This window comes from Urocitellus parryii, unplaced genomic scaffold (genome assembly GCF_045843805.1).
Source record: "Urocitellus parryii isolate mUroPar1 unplaced genomic scaffold, mUroPar1.hap1 Scaffold_114, whole genome shotgun sequence".
NCBI lineage: Eukaryota > Metazoa > Chordata > Mammalia > Rodentia > Sciuridae > Urocitellus > Urocitellus parryii.
The window spans coordinates 81,673-103,427 of record NW_027551871.1 but is presented as its reverse complement, the minus strand read 5'-3'; the positions used below and the strand labels follow the sequence as shown (position 1 = coordinate 103,427).

The window sequence follows — 21,755 nt, the reverse complement described above, 5'->3', positions numbered from 1 at the left end:
CACTGTTGTCTTTCCTCTGTGCTGGCCTAGGACATTAGGATTCCTTCCATATCTCTGGCCACAAGGACCATACCAGGTCCTGTGTGCCACCTCTGTCCCGGCCCACGCAGCATTGCTGGGCTTCTGGTTAGATGTAGGCAAGGTGAAGAAGCGCTCAGGACTCAAGCCCGCTGCCACTGGGTGACAGACTGTCGTTTGGGCATTATTTCATGGCAGATGGGCCAGCCCAGGGCCTTCCCCACCTTGCCCCCAGATCACACTGGGGCCCATAAGGGGGGGGTCCTGCTGCACTCCACTGATCCCCAAGGAAGTATAATAAATGATAACCCAGCCAGAGTCTACTCACTGTCACAAGCACAACGAGTTTATAAGAGAAAGCACTGAGGGGGCGCAGGGGGCCCACTGGTTCCTGACCAACCCACATCATCTGAGGCCTGCCCGCCTACCCCACCACCCTCCCCTCCCTTGCTGCTCTGCCCCTGCCAGTGCCCAGCCCAGCAGCTCTGGGAAGGGGTTCCCAGAATCCTTCCTGAGCTGTTCATTTACTCAGGGGACTCCCAAACAGCCAGCCACCAGTGCCGGTGGAGGGCTCCAAGGGAGGGCCAGTGCCCAGCCAGGGGCGTGGGGCTCAGACCAGCCCACTGCAGAGAATCACTCTGGGGCTCCAACTTCCTTCCTTCGGGGCCAGTCTCGGCTAAAGTCTGGTCACTCCCACGTGGAGCTGGCCAGACCAGACCGTTTGCCTTTTCAAGTTTCTTAGTCCTGCTAAAGATGAGCTTCTTCCTCGGTTTCCTTTTGGAAACACCTCCTTCCAACAAGCAGTGGGATCCCGGGGCCAGAGCAGGCCAGTGTCGGCCTGCTGGGGCTGGTTGAAGTCTTGCTGGATGTTCTCCTGTACCTGTGTCCCTTGGCGCCTTAATCCTGTTCCTTGTACCCCCATCCCACCCCACCCTGCCTCACCCCACCTTTCCTGACCTCTAGGTCCCAGATAGTTGCTCTGAAGAGTTTTCCGTGGAGTGGCCCCAGGGTGATAGCTCAGGGAACAAACATAAAAGGAATTCCGTGAAAACTTTTTTTTTTTTTTTTTCCTCTTAACGAATTACTCCTGGGTCACTTCCACCACTGGTAAAGCCAGAACTTCTCCAACAAGAACCTTGCAAAAGTCCAGTGAATCAGTCGAATCATTCTATGGATGCCAAAGAATATTTTGACCATAATACAGCACAGTCTGAACCTGACAACTTGTCACTGGGACTTTTTTTTAAATGGAGTTCTTTAGCAACAAAGTACAGAAACACGTTCATTGCGCACACCCACGGAGAGCCCAAGGTCCTTGGAGCAGGATGCTTTGCTGCTGCTGCTGCTGCTGCTGCTGCTACTGCTACTGCTGCTGCTCTGTACCTGGGTGTTGGATTTCAGACCCTGGGCTGGGCCACTGTGAGCATTCCTAAACTCTGAGACTCCCAGGGGAAATCCTGACTGTGAAACCAGCGTGGAAACCGTCTTTACCATGTGGACCCTCCCACCACCCCCCCGCACGAATACACAAAGAGCAAACAAGCAGGATGGGGAACAACTTAACCTTCACCCCTCCCCTGACTCCAAACTTAACAAGGTACGACAGTGGCATTGTCATCAACACTCAATCTCGTGAATTTTAGCAAAACCGGAAACAAAGAATGACTTCAGTTCAGAGGATCGGGCAAGTTTGTCCAGTCCGAGTGGACTCTTGAGGGAGTGGGTGGGCTCCAAGGTTCCTGGGCGTTGGGATGGCATGAGCTACCACGTAGACTTAGTCTGCCTGCCCGCCTTGGTAGTAGTGACAGTGCAGTGTTAGCATGGGCATCCCAACCCCAGTCTCTGTTTACTGCCTTTGAACAGACCTTCCTTCCCTGTGCTTCGGGTCACTTCGGGTCGCATCCTTCTCTGTGGCGGACTGCCTGGTCTGGCCCTGGGGCGAACAAAGGGGTGAGCTTAAAGAACAACCAAACTCTGCCAGGGGTGGAGCACCAGTCAGGCTCAGGGTTCAGCAGTCTTGACACTTGCCCCGACCCGTTCACTCCATCTCGGGGCAGGGTCTGGACTCTGAATGGAGAATCAAGGGGTGAGTGAATTTTAGAAACATCTAGCCTCTTGCCCTGGGGCTGGCCTTGCTTCTAAGCCAGGGCCTAGGCTGGGCATGCAGATAGGGTGGCTGGCATTTCTTCAGGAAGCCTCTGCTAGTGATGGCCTCTGGATTCTGGCCCCTCTTCTCTGTTGGCTTTTGCTTTGGACTAGACTGTTCCTGGAGTCTGTGTCCTGGAAAGCCCAGAGTCTCTGGGCCAGTCGCTCCCAGGCCAGGCCCTAGAGCAGTCTTTACCAGGCAGCTGACTCCACCTCCAGGATGTCCACCAGGCTCCAGGGAGGACAAAGATGCCAGTCTCTCCTCCCTCCTACTCCCAGTGGCTCCCAGTTTTCCCCATTAGCCACAGCCCCTTCATTCATTCTTTCTAACCCACTATCCACAATGGACAGGGCTGTGTTGCCCTCTGAGACCAAGAAGGTTCCTTTTCCAGACCAGAGGCAGATCTTTTTCTTGACCACGTCTGCCCACATTCATAGCTCCTCCTCAGGGAGGCAGAAGCTGCTCCGTAAACTCATTCTGGCTATATAGTCCCCCATTCTCACAGTCCCGCTGCCTTCCACCTCCTTCCCTCTCATTATGTGACAAAGGATAATGTGCAAGGAAAGTATTTTTATGTATTATAAATGTATTTTGAAACAAATAAGGAGAAGAAAGGTAGAATGCTCATTTACTTTCTTAAATGAGCTCTGATTTTGTGACGGTATATGAGTATTTGCAATGTAAGGGACTCAGCTTCTTTGGAGAAGTCACCCAGGTTTCCAGACGTGGGCATTGGACCTTAGTGGTGTGCATGTGTGCCAGAGCATGTCTTGTGTCTCCGTACATGCACATCTGGGTGCATTGCAGAGAGTCGCACCATGGGACTTGCTGGGGCAATTCCTAGAGATTCAACTGCCCGATGCTAACAAACCCTGGCAGCAGCTGGATTTGGCATTTCCTTGCTCACTGCCAGATGTGGCCAACCTCTGGCCATACTCAAAATTCTGCAGAATGATCTGGATTCCTGTAGCAAGGCCCTTGGGGAGGCCACTCTCCAATGTCCCTGGCCCTGCTGGCCACATTGGCCAAAGAGCCAGGGCTGGAGTCTGGGACCTTTGGTTGTTCTTTAAGGCACTTCCTTCCGCTTTCTCCCTCAGATGCACACTGTGTGCTCCAAATCGTTTGGGGGGTGGCGGTGGGGGGGGTGATATGAATGTCACAGGAGGAGACACCTTCTGTCTTTGTTTCAAAGAAAGTGATGTGCCATTTGTTAATATACAAGAGAAATATTGAAAATATATTGAAAAGAGCAATTTTAAATTATTTTTGGCTTATGTTGCAATATTTATTTTCTTGTATTAGAAAAGATTCCTTTGTAGAGAAAAAAATGTATTTTTCATTACCGCAAAGACCTATTTCTCCTTTTTGTACATTGTCCATGTTCGCAACCCTTAATGAGCAATAGAATGTATGGTCACCTCGGTGTGGCCAATGCCCGCTGTGCCCTGCATGATTCTGTGTTGCCGCTGCTGCATAGCTCCCAACCCCATCCTGCCCTGCTCACTCATGGGGGTTCCAGACCCCGGCCCCTACCAGGGCCTGTGTCTTACGGAGCCCTCTGCACTCCTCATGTGTTGGCAAACGCAGTTAATAAAGCAATGTTTTCTGTGAAAAAAAAAAAAAAAAAAAAAAAAAAAAAAAAAAAAAAAAAAACAAATAAATAACAATGAGTTCCACTAATTTGTGTAAATATAATAGTCCAATAAAAAGTTAAAAACACACAAACACACAAGAAGCTGTTTTAAAAGAAACTTACATCATATTAGATATATTCAAACAACACATTTTAAGACATTCTTTTACATTTCTATTCTTCAATTACACTTAATTGCCACTTTTTCATGGAAGATCATCCTCAAATTTTCATTAGGTAGGGCTGGGGTTATGGCTCAGCAGTAGAGCACTCAACTAGCATGTGCAAGGCGCTGGATTCCATCCTCAGCATCACATAAAAATAAATAAATAAAATAAAGATATTGTGTCCAACTACAACTAAAAGTATATTTAAAATTTTTTTTCATTAGGTAATACTTAATTTTCACCATTTCATTAGAAATGCTGAAAATATCTATGGGTTAAAATGTTAATATTATTAAAGGAAAAAGGTACTAAAATCTCATATGTATTATAATCCCATTTTCCTTAAATAAGCTGCATGTGCACAGAAAGTGATATAATATCATTTATAATATTAACAGGTTATTTATAGGTATGATTTCACTTCCTTCATTCCATTCTGTATTATCTGAATATTTTATAATGGTTATTTACACTTTAAAAATCAGAGAAAAATCAGAACTACTTCATTTTGGAAAAAGCAAAATTTTATCAGGAATCTATATGCACATCACATTGTCTCAACATATACCTACATGACACTTATCATTGAGTCAAAACACTTGTTTTATTTCTCCTCTCAATCAGCTGGAGTTGAAGGCAACGGGTTCAATGGCTACAAATAACTTATTTGTAAGTAGTGGAAGTTAAGATAAATTTATAGTTCCTATTCATTGGTCTGCATAACTTTGAGCTTTTCCTCACTCAGTTAACATTATAATTAATAGAGATCTGCATTACACAGAATGATTAGTAGATTTGATAATAAAATCAAATGATTTTCTTATGGCTTTCACCACTAATTGCTTACATAAACATGACTTTTCACTGAAGTCTGTCATCTTTTTCTTCACTTTGTTCCTACAGTTTCCCTCCACAAGATATTCTTGGAAAACTCAATCAGTCCACACAGATGTCTCTTCAAACCACACCTTTAGTGCTATTCTATCTCTTGAGCTTCTCTTTTTTCTCTCTGGGTATCTACCAGAAATGTTTATGCACATACACCAATGCCTTCATAAGTAGTTAGCTCACAAGACAGTGAGGTCTTTCATTCTAATTCTCACCCCTAGTCAGTTGGGTGTTCTAATCCCATAAGGCCTCAGATGGAGCAAATAACTTCGTCAAGAAAAAAGACGACACAAGATTGCTTCCCAAAGTTTTAGATTTTAGGTCTAAAACCAAATTCACCCTCCTTGTAACTGTTTTAGGAATATTTCTTCCTTTCATCTTCAGATAAAAGAATTACAGAAAACAATGGATTTTAAAACTGGAAGAGATATTAAAAGCTCACTACACCAATATCTTCTCTTCATTGCAATACATGAGGAAATACATAGTTTAATTAACGCCTTCTTCTTTGTTAGCCCTATTAGTCACATCAGTTCTCATTTTAGAATATTTCTTAAGCCAATTCCATTCTTTTCACTGCCATCATCCTAGAGTAGGCCTTCATTTCCTTATGTCTTGGGTTTTCCCCAAATCACCCTACTGCTTTTCTTGCCTTCAGTCTTTCAACTAATCCTGGGAAAGCTTCCAGATCACACATCCAAAAGTAGTGTGATCATGTTTCTGTGGGGGAAAAATTTGATGGTTTCACTGTGGTCAAAGAATGAAATTCAAATTCTAAGGCTAATCTAAGGAACCTCCTACAGGTTGATGCTAACTTTCTAGGCCTATCTTCTTAGTAGTCCCCTAATATTCAAAGCTTAGTAAGTATTTATTTAATTGAATTAATCTCCAAACTTTCTAAATAGAGATAACTGTGGTATTAAGAAGATTTTTTTATTTTAAGTAGCCAGGTTCAAGGGAAACATAAAAGGATGTTAAAATGAAAAACACAACGAACAAAGAAGTGTAAGAAAGTAGGAGCAGGATGCATGCCTTTTCTATAGTTTCAATAATGTTCATTTTCTCGAAGTTTCATACCCTTTAACCTATGATCAACTTACTGAGTCATTTCTCGGAAGCCACAGAGTTTTATATCTTTACACTGAAACTGCAGAGATGACAGGATGACAAGAATGTCCTTAAGTTGCCAGACAGAACAGTTTTTAAAAATGCAAAGATTAAAAAAAAATGCTGTGGAGATATTAAGTGGGATCAGGTTATAAATCTTTTAAAATATGAAATAATTTTGATTCTCATGGCATTAGCCAAGTACTGGGCTTCTTCAGTTTTCAAAATGGCACACTGTATCTGAGGACCTTGACTTCAGGCTCAGAGGTTAGCCTCCGATACAGGCAGATTCTTCTCAGTATATTGAGGGAATACTGCCTTTATGTTTCCCCCAAATTAGAAATACAAGCAGTTACTAATAAGGCCCTTATTCTAAAATCAAACACAATGCTAAAGCTTTACACTTTAATCTGATTTCGAAGGTCAAGGTCACACTTCCTTAGGAAAGATGGGAGGCAGGATTCGACACTGATCGGAGTCTCAGTCCTTGCTTTTATGTTCTGTGCTATGCAAAGACTACACTAACCAAGAGGGGAACTAGCAGATCTCAATACACGAGACTGACGTTAGCCAGAAAGACGAGACAGCTCCGCAGTCGACCAGAGGAGAGACCAGCAACCCCTGGAAATCCCCCGCGGCGACCGCCATCTTCTAGGGGCCGGGCCGGAAGTCGCGCGGCTGCAGACTGTGGTGGCCGGGCGGGGCCTAGCGCGGGGGCGGTGTGGCCCTGAATGAAGCTGGAGACTGGGGCGGGGCCTGAAGCGGGGGCGGGCTGTGCGGTTAGTCTAGGGACCCGGGGCGGGCCTGAGGAAGGGGCGGGGGCTGTGCGACTGGAGGCTGGGGCGGGCCTGCAGGCGAGGCGCGCGCCAGGTTGCTCGAAGCTGGAGGCCGGGGCGGGGGCTGAAGGCGGGACGGGGGCGGGGCCAAAAGCCGGCACCGGGAGGGGCTGACCCGGCCACAGTGGCTTACCCCACCTCACTTTCTCGAAACGTGCGGCCGCGAGGGCTTGGGGCGGGAGATGACGGTGATTTCCTCGCTGCTTGGCCCTCGGCAAGCACCGACTCCCTTCTCGCGGCCGCAGGGCTGCAGACGCAGCAGGTGAGCTAGGGCCCCTGGGCGCGGACCCGCCTAGCCCTGACTCTGCCTAGCGGGCACCCGATGCTCCCGCCCCCGCCCTTCGGGGCTGGGCTGGTGGACGGCGCCCGGCCCTCCCTCTGCAATCGGGCCCCGCGGCCAGCTGCCTGCGTCTGCTCGCCTCTGCCTCTCAGCGCCTGCCTTTGGCCCGAGTGGGACCACCTGGGAAGGCTTGCGCAGGAAGGGCGGCTTGTTCCCTCCCGTGGCAGAACAACCATTCCCAGTGTGGACAGCTCCTCACTGCACGTGTATCCACCCTGTCATTCTCCGACTCTTCCTTTTATCCCGCGGGTGGCCACAGTATCTGCCCTCCTGAAAGCATCTGCTCAGGTACCTAGAGCATTTTAGTTAACCATGACCTTGTGACTTCCATGCCCTGCAAAGTTGAGCGACCACCTTTTTCTTACCCGTTTGCCTTTTCCATTTCCACTGCTTTCCCAGGCGTTGGGTGGCAACTGCCCTCTGGACAGTATTTAGTTAGGGACTCTCCGCACTCCTTATCTGGAAGGGCTAAAGTCTGTCCCTGAAGATAAAGGAAGATGGAAATGCTCAGCGCTCCACACCATGGGTTCCCTAGGGAGGATATTTGGTCCCCAGCAAGTAGGTGGGAGTGGATGAATGGTATGACTGTTCGTATTGTAGAATTCTTTAGTAGTTTCTCACTGTATTGGGCTTTTCCCATGGGATAAAGGATGTCCGTGTTTGAGAAATAGCCTAAGAGTTTACAGCTTTATCTTTGATGTTAACACACACCGTTTTCACTTAATAATTATTTGCAATTTATGTGGTTTGCAGAAGTTTTCTAAGTCAAATATGAAGGAGCCAGACGCAGTTTGTATACATAATTTCTCCAGTACCTGGTCCGGTGAACCGTCTTGTACTGTGACAGGTCAACTTGTTTGTTCTGTAACAAGCCTTATTTTTATAGATGAAAAGACTGGGTGTAATTTTTAAAAACTTCCCTTGCTATGGTTTCTGTTCATTTTTAAAATATGCTTTTGGAAACATATTTTCTTCACGTTTAAAATAGATTTAAGATGAGCCAGGAGTGGTGGCACAAGCCTGTAATCTCCCTGCTACACGACAGGCTGAGGCAGGAAGATTACAAGTTTAAGGCCAGCGATTTAGAGAAACCCTGTCTCAAAATAAGAAATAAAAAGGACTGGGATGTAACTCAGTGGTGGAGCAATCCTAGGTTCAATCCCTAGCACCTCTAAAAGAAAAAAAAAGATTAGGATGGATAAAACTTTTAAATCCTTTTGATTGTTTTGACTTTTCCCTCAGCAGGTGTTGCTTTTATAATACTGGAAAACATTAAAAGAAACCTCATAGGAAGGAAGAAGTTACTTTTCAAAGTTTTTTCTTTTAATTTTCAATTAATTGAAAGTTAACTCTGGACATTGCTACAATTTTTTGACCATCAGAGAGAAAAATGAAGAGCTCCCTTTACTGTTAGCAGCTATTTAAGATCAAACTAAATTAAATTCAACCTCCCTTAATTTGATTATAAAACAGAAGCTGATAACTTCATGACATATGCTATCCTCTAGTTTAGTTGTAGGATCTTTAATACCTAGTATGTTTGGAGAACCAGGAATACATTTTATTAACTTTGTTACCATTCTTATTAGGACTATAGCTTCTAATAGCAATTGCTACCATTTCTTAAAGGCCTACTTTGTGATAAGCTGTGCATAAAATAGCCCATCTACCCAATATCCCTCTGAGAGGGTTTTTACTGTCATTTTACAGTTGAGGAAACTGAAATTCTGGGAGGTAGAGTCACTGACCCAAGGTGTTGGTAACTGTTATGGTCCAGAATCTGTTAGATTCTTTTCACTGAACTACTGTTAGTTACAATTGTTTTCAAAAAATATTGGACTACATTGATGTTTTTGTGGTCCAAATAAGAGGTTGTGGAGCAGTATGACTTATTAATGCTCCAAACAAAGAGAACTTTTGAAAAACATCAGAAGACTGGAATAGTTTATCACCTTCTTTACAACTGCCTTTCCAAGTCCACGTTTCTTAATGGCTCCAAATGTTTAACATCTTTGTTTACCAGCTGCTTCAAGTATGGGTATTTGTACCAATGAATAACTTTCCCAGGATATAATTTGATGCTCATTTGGTAAACTTCAAGTACGTGAGTGTTGTCAGGTTTGTTTATATTGAACCACTCCTGTCTAATCCTGGTAGAAAAATACTTGTCCTAATCCAGATTGAATGTAAGATTTTAAAGTGGTTTGGTTTATACAAGGATAGGATAGAGAAAACTCTCTTAACACATCCCCATATATCACCTGGTGATCTCTGGCCTGCCATGTGAGTCTTTTAATGTGCTAAGGATATTTGATAACTTAACCATGCAGGGTATTATAAATTTCAGGAAGCATGAGCCGTTTTACTTTCTGCCTTATATAAGGCCACTTTAGATGGTAAACCCAGAATAATTACTTAGAAATTGGCAATAATTATCAATTAACTTCAAATTACTAATAAAATTACTAATAAAAGCTGTTTAACTTGAGTCATCCAAACCTCTTCTTCATTGTGTCCCTGGCAGCAAGAGGAGAGTCTGATAATTTTTTGTCATATTAACATACAGAATTTGTTCTTTGTTGAGCATTTTTGGAACATCTTCATAAAGTTTTACAACATATTTGTGTTCTTTAACATTTTATGAACATCTTTAGAACATTTTAGAGCACATTTTGTGTTCTAGGGCCTGTTGCTATAGTGAAAAAAAATTAGAATATTTTATTATTCAGAAAAAAATTCCAGGGGGGGACTCAAGATGGCGGCGAAGGGAAGGCATCACCGCAGTGAGCTGCGTAACTAATCGGGAGAAAGTCGATGTGAAACGGCTAAAGGATATCTTGCTGGGAATTTCAAGTGAAATTGAGGTGCTCCAGAATCTAGTTGACAGATTTCCACCGGGTGAAGTTCGGCTGTGAGAGCTCTATTTCTCCGCACGGAGGGCCGCATAGCCTGACAGGCGTTCGCCCCGCGGCTGAAGTCCGTGGCGGCAGGGGGCCGGAGCGGCGGAGCAGCGATACGGATTCCGGGGGCCACCGCCAGTGGTACATTGGCAGCCCCTAGTGCTGAGTTCCGGCTTTGAGACAGAGGAGAGAAGCGGTCCAGCTTGGTTCCAGATACCGGTGGTCAGACCACAAAGGAGGACAGCAGCCGCCATTTCGGAGAGATGATGTAATCAACTCCATGTTCTACTGATCGCAGCCCATTCAACCACGGAACAGGTGACATAAGGCTGGTATTTGCCTGCGTCTAGCAGACAGAGTTCTTGCTCAGGCTCGGGACTGGGGATCTTGTGGAGAATACTACTAGGGGCTCGTGCCAGGCAAGGCGTGCGCCAGGCACTGAGCAGCTAGAGGCTGGTTTCCGGGACTAACCGAGCCCAGGTCTGAGGAAACTGCGGGGTCGGCCTGCGGAGGCCAGCTCCAAGTGGAGTGTGCGCTGAGCTTGGGCCGACTGAGTTCTGACTCCCGGAACAGTTTTGGCCTGGGGCTGGGGAACCCGCGCGGCTCGCTGGAGCCAGCTCCCAGCGGAGAGTGTATCGGGATCGGGATCGGAGAGGTGGGGTTCCGGCTACCTAAGCTGCATTGGCCCAAGGCTAGGGAACCGGCGGTGATTGCTTCTCAATCAGGGTCCTGCTGGGAGCGGTGGGGGCAGAGTGGAACTTCCACCTGTGCCCAGAGTAGAACAAGTGACCCGCCGGCGTGGTATCATGACACCCCAAACGCAGCTGGGGCTGAAGAGAGTTGCTGCCCACGCCTAGAATAGGACCAGCGACTTCGCGGCGCGGTAGTCAAGTAACCTCATTTGGAGTAGGGGCTGTGCAGACCTGCCATCTGAGCAAGTAGTGCAGGCAGGCAGACCTGCCGCCCAATGGCAAGTCAGGCCAGGTAGCTTGCCAGCGTGGTGGACACGTAACACCCAGGCAGTCGCGTCACACTGGTCGGAGTGGGGGCGCAGCAGGGTTGCCGCCCGAGTCCGGAGGGGGCTCAGCGAATCGCTGGAGAGGTAGTCAGATACCCCCCATTGGGAGTGGGGGCTGTGCAGAACTACGACCCACCGGCCTAGAGGTCTGCCAGCGTGGTAGATGCGTCACACCAATTGGAGTAGGGACCCACCAGAGTCGCCACCCACATCCAGATCTGGACAAACGACCCCAGGGTGTGGTAGTTACGTTACCACAATTGGAGTGGGGGTAAAGTAAAGCCGCCTCCCGGGCCCGAGGGGGGGGGCAGACCTGCGACCGATCAGCGAGGTAGACAGACCACCATAATTAGAGGAGGAGCACAGCTACTACCAGCCCAGCAAGGGAGGCTTCCCAACTATACAAGAGCAACGTAAATAAATAGGGGGTAAATTTCAAAAACACATCAGTTGCACCAAGCAGAAAGAAACGCCAGCAGTATGAAAAGACAAGGAAAGAAGGGACCACAAGCAATGCAGGTCAACTCAACTTTAGAAGAGGTAATAGCTGCAACAGATGGAATGTCAGATAAAGAGTTCAGGATATATATGCTTCAGATGATCTGGAGTCTCAAGGAAGACATGAGACAGCAAAATCAGTCAATGAAAGATCATATTGACAAACAAATCCAGGAAGTAAAAGATCAACTTCACAGGGAGATAGAGGAAATAAAAAATAAACAAATAGAAATACTAGAAATGCAGGAAAAAATAAACCAACTTAAAAACTCAATTGAGAATACTACCAGCAGAGTAGATCACTTAGAAGAGAGAACATCAGACAATGAAGACAAAGTATTTCAACTGGAAAAGAACATAGACAGCTCAGCAAGTCTGCTAAGAAACCATGAACAGAACATCCAAGAAATATGGGACAATATCAAAAGACCAAATTTAAGAGTCATTGGGATACAGGAAGGCACAGAGCTCCATACCAGAGGAATACACAGCCTATTCAATGAAATAATACGAGAAAACTTCCCAGACTTGAAGAATGAGACAGAATCCCAAATCCTAGAAGCCTACAGGATGCCGAATGTACAAAACCATAAGAGATCCACACCTAGACACATTATAGTGAAGATGTCCAACATACAGAATAAGGAAAGAATTTTAAAAGCTACAAGGGAAAGGAAGCAGATTACATTTAGGGGTAAACCAATTAGGATAACAGCTGATCTCTCAACACAGACTCTGAAAGCTAGAAGATCCTGGAATAACATATTTCAAACACTGAAAGAAAATGGGTTCCAACCAAGAATCGTGTATCCGGCAAAATTAAGCTTCAGGTTAGAAGATGAAATTAAAACCTTCCACGATAAACAAAAGTTAAAAGAATTCGCAGCTAGAAAACCATCTCTTCAAAAAATCCTTGGCAAAACATTGCAGGAAGAGGAAATGGAAAATAACATTGAAAACCAACAATGGGAGGTAGGACAGTAAAGGGGGAAAAGTAGTCAAAGAGGATAACAAATCAGGTTTAGTAACATCAACAAACAAATATGGATAGAAGTACAAACCATATCTCAATAATAACCCTAAATGTCAATGGCTTAAACTCACCAATTAAGAGACACAGGCTAGTAGAATGGATCACAAAACAAGACCCAACAATATGCTGTCTATAGGAGACGCATCTGATAGGAAAAGATATCCATAGACTGAAGGTGAAAGGTTGGGAAAAATCATACCACTCATATGGACAGCGGAAACAAGCAGGCATGTCCATACTCATATCTAATAAAATAGATTTCAAGCCAAAGCTAATCAAAAGGGATAAAGAAGGACACTTCATACTGTTCAAGGGAACCATAAACCAACAAGACATAACAATCATAAATATATACGCCCCAAATAATGGTGCAGCGGTGTTCATCAAGCAAACTCTTCTCAAGTTCAAGAGTCTAATAGACCACCATACAATCATCATGGGAGACTTCAACACACCTCTCTCACCACTGGACAGATCTTCCAAACAAAAGTTAAACAAGGAAACTATAGAACTCAACAACACAATTAACAACCTAGACTTAATTGACATATATAGACTATACCACCCAACATCAAGTAGTTACACTTTTTTTTCAGCAGCACATGGAACCTTCTCAAAAATAGACCATATATTATGTCACAGGGCAACTCTTAGACAATATAAAGGGGTAGAGATAATACCATGCATCTTATCTGATCATAATGGAATGAAACTGAAAATCAATGATAAAAGAAGAAAGGAAAAATCAAGCATCACTTGGAGAATGAACAACAGGTTGCTGAGTGACCTATGGGTTATTGAAGACATCAAGGAGGAAATTAAAAAATTCCTAGAGTTAAATGAAAACACGGACACAACATATCGGAATCTATGGGACACATTGAAAGCAGTCCTAAGAGGAAAATTCATTGGTTGGAGTTCATTCCTCAAAAAAGAAAAAACCAACAAATAAATGATCTCATACTTCATCTCAAAATCCTAGAAAAAGAGGAGCAAACAACAGCAAAAGAAGTAGAAGGCAAGAAATAATCAAAATCAGAGCTGAAATTAATGAAATTGAAACAAAAGAAACAATTGAAAAAATTGACAAAACTAAAAGCTGGTTCTTTGAAAAAATAAATAAAATTGACAGACCCTTAGCCATGCTAACGAAGAGAAGAAGAGAGAGAACCCAGATTACTAGCATACGGGATGAAAAAGGCAATATCACAACAGACACTTCAGAAATACAGAAGATAATCAGAGACTATTTTGAAGCCTTATACTCCAATAAAATAGAAGATAGTGAAGGCATAGATAAATTCCTTAAGTCTTACGATCTGCCCAGATTGAACCAGGAGGATATAGACAACCTAAACAGACCAATAACAATAGAAGAAATAGAAGAAACCATCAAAAGACTACCAACTAAGAAAAGCCCAGGACTGGATGGGTATACAGCAGAGTTTTACAAAACCTTTAAAGAGGAACTAACACCAATACTTTTCAAGCTATTTCAGGAAATAGAAAAAGAGGGAGAACTTCCAAATTCATTCTACGAGGCCAACATCACCCTGATTCCGAAACCAGACAAAGACACTTCAAAGAAAGAAAACTACAGACCAATATCTCTAATGAACCTTGACGCAAAAATCCTTAATAAAATTCTGGCGAATCGGATTCAAATACATATCAAAAAAATTATACACCATGATCAAGTAGGATTCATCCCTGGGATGCAAGGCTGGTTCAATATACGGAAATCAATAAATGTTATTCACCACATCAATAGACTTAAAAATAAGAACCATATGATAGTCTCGATAGATGCAGAAAAAGCATTCGACAAAGTACAGCATCCCTTTATGTTCAAAACTCTAGAAAAATTAGGGATAACAGGATCATACCTCAACATTGTAAAAGCAATATATGATAAGCCACAGGCCAGCATCATTCTGAATGGAGAAAAATTGAAGGCATTCCCTCTAAGATCTGGTACAAGACAGGGATGCCCTCTCTCGCCACTTCTGTTCAACATAGTCCTCGAAACACTGGCCAGAGCAATTAGACAGACGAAAGAAATTAAAGGGATAAAAATTGGAAAAGAAGAACTTAAATTATCACTATTTGCAGATGATATGATTCTATACCTAGCAGACCCAAAAGGGTCTACAGAGAAGCTATTAGAGCTAATAAATGAATTCAGCAAAGTGGCAGGATATAAGATCAACACGCATAAATCAAAGGCATTCCTGTATATCAGCGACAAATCCTCTGAAACGGAAATGAGGACAACTACTCCATTCACAATATCCCCCAAAAAAATAAAATACTTGGGAATCAACCTAACAAAAGAGGTGAAAGATTTATACAATGAAAATTACAGAACCCTAAAGAAAGATATAGAAGAAGACCTTAGAAGATGGAAAAATATACCCTGCTCATGGATAGGCAGATCCAACATCATCAAAATGGCGATATTACCAAAAGTTCTCTATAATTTCAATGCAATGCCAATCAAAATCCCAGCTGCATTTCTTGTAGAAATAGATAAAAGAATCATGAAATTCATATGGAATAATAAAAGACCCAGAATAGCAAAAACAATACTAAGCAGGAAGTGTGAATCAGGCGGTATAGCGATACCAGACTTCAAACTATACTACAGAGCAATAGTAACGAAAACAGCATGGTACTGGTACCAAAACAGGCGGGTGGACCAATGGTACAGAATAGAGGACACAGTAACCAATCCACAAAACTACAACTATCTTATATTTGATAAAGGGGCTAAAAGCATGCAATGGAGGAAGGATAGCATCTTCAACAAATGGTGTTGGGAAAACTGGAAATCCATTTGCACCAAAATGAATCTGAATCCCTATCTCTCGCCATGCACAAAAGTTAACTCAAAATGGATCAAGGAGCTTGATATTAAATCAGAGACATGGCATCTGATAGAAAAAAATGTTGGTTATGATCTTCATTCTGTGGGATTGGGCTCCAAATTCCTCAATAGGACACCCATAGCGCAAGAGTTAACAACTAGAATCAACAAATGGGACTTACTCAAACTAAAAAGTTTTTTCTCAGCAAAAGAAACAATAAGAGAGATAAACAGGGAGCCTACATCCTGGGAACAAATCTTTACTCCACACACTTCAGATAGAGCCCTAATAACCAGAATATACAAAGAACTCAAAAAATTAGACAATAAGATAACAAATAACCCAGTCAATAAATGGGCCAAGGACCTGAACAGACACTTCTCAGAGGAGGACATACAATCAATCAATAAGTACATGAAAAAATGCTCACCATCGCTAGCAGTCAGAGAAATGCAAATCAAAACCACCCTAAGATACCATCTCACCCCAGTAAGATTGGCAGCCATTAGGAAGTCAAACAACAATAAGTGCTGGAGAGGATGCGGGGAAAAGGGTACTCTTGTTCATTGTAGGTGGGACTGCAAATTGGTGCAGCCAATTTGGAAAGCAGTATGGAGATTTCTTGGAAAGCTGGGAATGGAACCACCATTTGACCCAGCTATTCCCCTTCTCGGTCTGTTCCCTAAAGACCTAATAAGAGCATGTTACAGGGACACTGCTACATCGATGTTCATAGCAGCACAATTCACGATAGCAAGATTGTGGAATCAGCCTAGATGCCCTTCAATAGATGAATGGATAAAAAAATGTGGCATTTATACACAATGGAGTATTACTCTGCATTAGAAAATGACAAAATCATAGAATTTGGAGGGAAATGGATGGCATTAGAGCAGATTATGATAAGTGAAGCTAGTCAATCTTTAAAAAACAAATACCAAATGACTCCTTTGATATAAGGGGAGGAAATAAGGACAGGGTAGGGACGAAGAGCTTGAGAAGAAGATGTACATTTACAGGGTTGAGAGGTGGGAGGGAAAGGAAGTGAGAAGGGAAATCGCATGGAAATGGAAGGTGATCCTCAGGGTTATACAAAATGACATATAAGAGGAAAGGAGGGGTAAGACAAGATAATACAAATGGAAGAAATGATTTACAGTAGAAGGGGTAGAGAGAGAAAAGGGGAGGGGAGGGGGGATAGGAGAGAATAGGACAGACAGCAGAATACATCAGACATTAGAAAGGCAATATGTCAATCAATGGAAGGGTAACTGATGTGATACAGCAATCTGTATACGGGGTAAAATTGGGAGTTCATAACCCACTTGAATCAAACTGTGAAATATGATGTATTAAGAACTATGTAATGTTTTGAACGACCAACAATAAAAAAAAAAATTCCACAAACTAGAGAATGCCTGAAAGAGAACATTGATCCATGAAAGGTTAGGGAGCTTATTTAAGTACAAGATACTGTTTTAGTGATTCATTAAACAAGAACTTTTTTTTTCAGTGTTTCTTGTGTGCCAGATACTATGCTAGATGTTAGGGACACAGCAGTGAACAAAGACATGCTTAGTTCTTTCTTCTGTTACACTTAATGTCTGGTGAGGGAGACAGACATAAGTTCTATGTCACTCTAATATATAGTATAATTACAAAATGAGAAAAAAGTGGTTAAAGGTAAGGATAATCATTCCATTTGAAAGAGACTTGACTTGGCTAATTAATTATATGGTTTAGGAGGATCGGTAGGTGTTAATTATGTACAGAGTGGTAGACAGGTAGGTAGGGAATGTTTTAGAGTGGTTTTGCATGTGCAAAGTCGCTGTGGTACAAAGGAACTCTTGGGCCAGTCAGTATGTGTAGGTTGATGGAATGCCATCATTTTTTCATAATTTTGTCTTTCATGCTCTCATATTCAATCTAAAGTTATATTTAGCTTTGTTTAATTCACCAGATGTGATCATAAGGACTTTACTTGAATAGGCTCACGTTTTTGTGAGGTATAGACTGTTATTGCCATTTCACAGATTAAGTGAGGCATAGAAAAGTTAAAATTATTGGTTCAAAGTTGATAAGTGATGCTATACTGTATTCTTTTTCCTTATACTCAATTATGATCACACTCTGGAAGGGACTCAGAATGACTCCTTGGTCATCCCCTGATAATTTCTGAAATTTCCAGAGAATCTGGATGCAAGTGGACAACAACAGAGACTCTGTGGATCCCATCTCTTAAATACTAGATACCTCAGTTGTGGATCACTGGAGAGAAGAGCCTCAGGGCATCACTGCAGCTGTAATATTTGTGCATCTTATTTAACATATGTTGGATAGGAATGTAGAGTAGCAATACAAATGTTTGAGCTGATCTACCTTAGAGACTAAAAATGTTAATGTTAGTATCCTCCCCACCTCCACTTTATTTCCATTGTATTTTTCCTTGGTGATCGTTGAAGGAAGTATGTATAATTATTTAACCGTTTAATAAGTAAATAATTCTAAATTTGCAGTATTTCCTTTCACCTAGAATTCTTCATATTGTTACACTGAATTTTCTTTTCTTTTCAGAGATCTGACCAGAGTTGGAGAGTGAGAGAAAATGGATTCCTTTTCTAATTTGCCTACAGAGAACTCAACCATTGCCATCAATGTATCTGAGACTTCATCTACCACAGTAACACATGGATTCAATTCCACTAATGATTCACCTTCAATGTCAATAACAAGGCTTTTTCCAGCCTTACTAGAATGCTTTGGCATAGTCCTTTGTGGCTACATAGCAGGAAGGGCCAATGTCATAACATCAACACAGGCTAAAGGACTGGGAAATTTTGTCTCCAGATTTGCACTTCCGGCTTTATTATTCAAAAACATGGTTGTACTTAACTTTTCCAATGTAGATTGGGCATTCTTATACAGTATCTTAATTGGCAAAGCTTCTGTGTTTTTCATTGTATGTGTATTAACCTTACTGGTTGCCAGTCCTGATAGTCGATTTAGCAAAGCTGGACTCTTCCCTATTTTTGCTACACAAAGTAATGACTTTGCATTGGGATACCCTATAGGTAAGTTCTTTGTTGTTTTTTTTTTCAATTTTTAAAAAATTCAGGTGTTTAAGGAGGTAACAAATATAAGGTTTAAATCTAAACATTTGTTAGTAATAGATTCTTATTCTTGAATTTAAGAAATCTTTCATATTTTTATCTTAAGTATATCATAAATTAGGATGGATTGTAATTTTCCCTCAACATAGGAGTTTAAGGATCCTTTAAACACCTACCTAAAATAAATGGTCATATCCTCATAACCTTTGTAAATATTCTTTCTAGTAGTATTCTATTTCTTCTTAAAAATCACATATGAAAGAAATATAATTTCCCAGAAGGGCTCAAATTCTGATTTAAATCATGTAAAGAAAACTTACATTTATATAAAAATAGTCGTTACTAAGTATTAGCATTAGAAATTTATGCTCATTAAGAGTGATATTTTTCCCTTCTTTATTTTTCTTACTATATATATATGTTTGGTTTTACTTTAAAAATTGTTTTGAAGCTTTTATTTTTTTCAAAATTTCAGAGTATTTTCATTGAAGTTAAATTATTATTTAAGAACAGAAATGGTAAGGGTATTTTTATCTTTCCATCTCTTTAAGCAGCCTAATTTTATGTTTCTATATGTGTATGTTTTCCTGAAAAACAATAAATAAACCAAATTGAGATGTTGGGGTATCTTGGAAGGAAACGTACTCTATTTTTCAGAACACTCGGTCACCAAGAAAAAGTACACCTACTAGCTTCTTTTTTATATTTTAAAATTAAAGTTATGTGTATTTTGATCATGAATCGCAATGTGCAGACATGACTTGTATGGATATAGTCATTCATTCACTCGTAAAGCACTGTTATATACCAGTGACTGTGCCTGCTGCTAAGAATACCCCTGTAAACAAATAAGTAGTGTAGAGGCACAGGAATGAGAAGATGCCATTTGAGACAAGGTGGTCAGTTAAGGTTTATTTGATGACATCTTCTGAGCAGAAATGTGATTGGAATTTTAAAGTATACAACTGAAATCTACCATTAGCTTTTTTAAAAAAAATTATTTTTATGGGTGTAGATGGACACAATACCTTTATTTTTATGTAGTGCTGAGGATCGAACCTGGGTCCCACCCATGTTAGGCAAGCGCTCTACCGCTGAGCCATGATCCCAGCCCCTCTACCATTAACTTTTAAGTTTCTTATCTATTCATTTCATCCTCTCTTCCCACCCCCAATTTATTTCACCACTGGTACCAAAGAGACTCTAGTGAACTATACTTCATACCTTTTTCCACCTTTGACCTTTCTCCATCTCACTTACCCAAAATTTAAAAATACCAAAGAAATCAAATCATGAGTAAAGCAGGAGCCTTAGTAGATGGAAAACTAGAATCTTAGGTAACTGAGCTATAAATAGTAACAAACTAAATAGGTGTTCCTTTAAGGTTATTGAATTTTAAAGGAAAAGATTTTTGGAAATAGAAGATCGAGGAGTTAATGTGTTTGACCATTTCCTTAGAACTAATAACAGATTAGTCAATATATTTATGATATAAGAAATTCAGAAGTGGCTCAGTACCATGGTTTATATATTTAATGAATATTGCTTATCTTACTTTGACATCAATTAGAAGTATATTAGTTTCATATAATCTCATAGATTAGTAAACCCATAACTAAACAAAACTAACATTTGTAACTTTGTAGTTTACAGAGTACTTTCTTACACTTATCTCATTTGAATAGGGCAGATACTATTATCCTCATTTTCAAATAAGGAGATAAGCTTACAGAGATTGTTTTATTCCAGGTCACACAGCTAACAGGTGACTGAGATCCAAACCTAAGTTTTCTGATTCTAAGTCCTGGGCATTCTCTTATGCCACATAGTTATATAACATGCCAAGTTTATCTCAGAACACCCAACCAGCCCTTGTTATACATTATTTTCAGAAAGAATCAAAATTCTTTGTCCCTATAGTATTCCTAAATTTTCCATGAAATGAGCAGTAATGAAAAAAAGATCTATTAGATGAATTAATCAAATTTTTTATCAAGGCAGAATATCTAAATAAAGAATATAACCAGCCATTCTCATCCTGCTCTTCTTGTGTCCCATGTTGTTTTAGTGAATCTTGTAATAATCATGTTGGGCATGTGCTTGCCCAAATTTCTTTGATGTTATGCCAATTTTGGGTTGCAATTTTTGTATTTTATTTTATTTTTTTTACTCCCAAATAATAAGAACTCTTGTAACATTAGGTTGTAGTCTATAATTTTACTAAAACCCAATAACATAGACAACTTTCTCATATGCCTTCAGATTGGAAAATGTGATACTGAACTATATAGACATATATCTGCTCCTGGGTGAGGTTGTTTATTATTTCTGCCTGTGTCCATCTGCCTTTTGGCCTTGTACAGGGTGAACAGAGAAGCCTCTCCAGAGAGAAGACCTTTCTGTTTGTTCTGTAGCCTCTCCCAAGAATTCCCACTCTCTTGTTCACAGAGGAGCATCAATTGGGAGTTCTAAAAAGATGTCCTTTTTAAGACATTTATTCCATATCTGTCCAATTTATAGGTGACTTGAAAAATGCTAGCAAGGAAAAGGCAGATAAGTTAATGAATAAAGAAAAAGGGTAGTCACATTTGCTTTTTTGAATACCATGACATTTATAATGGTCTATAAAATTACATTAAAGTGATTTTTCTTTTTTACTCAAGTGACAGAATAGTGCATTATGACAGACTTTTTAAAAAGCCCACTGTTGTTTATAACAATTATTTTCAAAAGTACTTTAAAAATCCAAGTGTAGAAGAAACCAAGAATCTACCAAGGTGAAATGTTGATTTCAGCAAATCAGAATGGTTCCCTGCCTCTGTCATTAAAAGATACTAATAGGGCATAGTTAAGTCCTATAATTTATTCTTCAAACAATGCTGATAGCATAAGTACCCTGACTAATCATAATTATGCCCTAGTGCTTGAGCTGTAAACAGAAAGGAAATGAAGCATTTAACTATATGCCATTATATAATAGAATGATCTTGTCAGAGTCTTTGTGTTATTTGCTAGAGATTGAAACCCTGCAGGAATCAAAATAGGAGCCACAGTAGGTGGCTAATTTTATCTCTTAGTTCTTCAAAGCTATATAATAAGTCCTCATAATGGGATTCCTCCCTCCCTCCACGAGCCTTATTTATAAGCATTAATTAATTAGAACTTAATAGTTGATATAATGATTATAAATCTAA

At 41.2% G+C, this 21,755-nt stretch overlaps 1 protein-coding gene across 1 annotated transcript in view; it reads left to right on the top strand.

Moving 5' to 3' along the window:
- The first annotated feature begins 7,361 nt into the window (after window positions 1-7,361).
- Window positions 7,362-21,755, top strand: part of LOC144251590 (lysosomal cholesterol signaling protein-like) — a 48,371-nt gene continuing 33,977 nt past the window's right edge. The window contains exons 1-2 of the mRNA XM_077794426.1: window positions 7,362-7,423; window positions 18,026-18,522. Coding sequence (XP_077650552.1) covers window positions 18,057-18,522 — 466 coding nt within the window. The 5' untranslated portion in view covers window positions 7,362-7,423; window positions 18,026-18,056. The remainder of the gene's footprint in view (window positions 7,424-18,025; window positions 18,523-21,755) is intronic.